Source organism: Pan paniscus, chromosome 15 (assembly GCF_029289425.2).
Source record: "Pan paniscus chromosome 15, NHGRI_mPanPan1-v2.0_pri, whole genome shotgun sequence".
NCBI classification, from domain to species: Eukaryota; Metazoa; Chordata; class Mammalia; order Primates; family Hominidae; genus Pan; species Pan paniscus.
Window position 1 is genome coordinate 23,388,105 of NC_073264.2, and position 1,775 is coordinate 23,389,879.

General features: G+C 42.5%; 1 gene segment (V, D, J or C); it reads left to right on the plus strand.

Moving 5' to 3' along the window:
* The first annotated feature begins 416 nt into the window (after positions 1-416).
* On the plus strand, positions 417-970 carry LOC129393877 (T cell receptor alpha variable 9-2-like). The segment is given in 2 exon segments: positions 417-498; positions 636-970. Coding segments are annotated over 2 exon segments (381 nt in total).
* Positions 971-1,775: the final 805 nt, after the last annotated feature.

Consider the following 1,775-nt stretch of genomic DNA (forward strand, 5'->3'; position numbering starts at 1 on the left):
CTGATTTCAACTCAAAACCCTTGTCTGACATCCCATTGAGTTATACCACTGGCCTGCAATGGATACGTAAAAATATTGGCCTGTATTAAAATATCCAAGAAAATGGAACTCTCACCTACAGAAATACCCTAGGATGCTTTGCTAAAGATCTTTTGTTTCAGGTAGTGTCCAAAGAACAAAATTGACAAAATAGACCATAGAGATGACAACATCTGCCCTTCATATTTACAAGGACCACCTGAGACTGGCATGGGCCTTATAAATGAGGTCAGGGTTGAGGACCTATTTCTGACTTTTGGAAGGAGTCCAGGAAAACATTCATCCCAGTTCAGCCCCTGTCCACCAGAGGGAGTGGCTTCCTAACACAAACTCATTTCCTGCTATCACTGTAGGTTTCACTGTGATTTCTTCATGTTAAGGATCAAGACCATTATTTGGGTAACACACTAAAGATGAACTATTCTCCAGGCTTAGTATCTGTGATACTCTTACTGCTTGGTAAGTAAGATGCCTTTTAAAATTTGGTCTCTGTCTTCTATCAAGCCAAAAAAATCTTTAACCATAATTTGACCTAAGAGCATTATGCTCAAGGCTAAACAGATCTCTCTCTCTCTCTCTCTTTTTTTTTTCCCTAGGAAGAACCCGTGGAGATTCAGTGACCCAGATGGAAGGGCCAGTGACTCTCTCAGAAGAGGCCTTCCTGACTATAAACTGCACGTACACAGCCACAGGATACCCTTCCCTTTTCTGGTATGTCCAATATCCTGGAGAAGGCCTACAGCTCCTCCTGAAAGCCACGAAGGCTGATGACAAGGGAAGCAACAAAGGTTTTGAAGCCACATACCGTAAAGAAACCACTTCTTTCCACTTGGAGAAAGACTCAGTTCAAGCGTCAGACTCAGCGGTGTACTTCTGTGCTCTGAGTGACACAGTGACAGGGACTGCAGGGGGAGCTGAGCACAAACTCTGAGCAGCACAGGGGGCCCAGCTGCTGAGTGTCAGCCACTGTGATCCACTCTGGTTCCAGCACAGTCTGTGGTTGTTTGTGCCTCAGTTTCTCTGATTGATGCAGTAATCATACACATGGCCAGAGGAGAAAAACAAGAAATGAACATCCCCAAACCCAGCTCTTGGTTAGTGAAATTAAAAACAGACATTGACACCAAGTAGTTCCTCATCCAGTGCCAAAGTAATTTCAAGGTTAAACCACAGAAACAATGAAGCTGTCTCTGTGATCATCCTTGCAGACAAAGTTCAACCCCCACCTCTTGTTCCAGGTCACTCTGGTAGATATTGGAGGTGGATGTGTTCTATTACATTTTTACAGAGCCAAATGTGCCAGAGAAGGTGGCGTCTGTATAATGTCTCTGTAACAGAGTACAGCAGGAGAGATGACAGGAGAGCTACAGCTCCTCAATTCAGTTCAAATGTCTATGCAGGATTCTTAATAGAGAAAGAAGGGAAGAGAAGAAAGGAGGAGGGACAGAATGTCACATGTAAAAAAATAATACAGAGAGGAAAGCGACAATTGTCAGAGAGAGGAAAGGTTTCTTTTTTGGTAAGCCAGATGGTAGACAAAGGCTGATGTTCCAAAAAGAAAGGGAAGGATCAAAATCATTATTGAAGAAATGACTCATTTGTAAATCGTAAGTATTCCTTGCTTGTTACATTGATCAATTGGCTTTCTAACAACAAGTCCTTAAGTGAGTTGGTTTTGCAGTGCAAATGGAAGATTAAGCATACAGATTTATATCTGTATCCCTGTGAAATCCTAT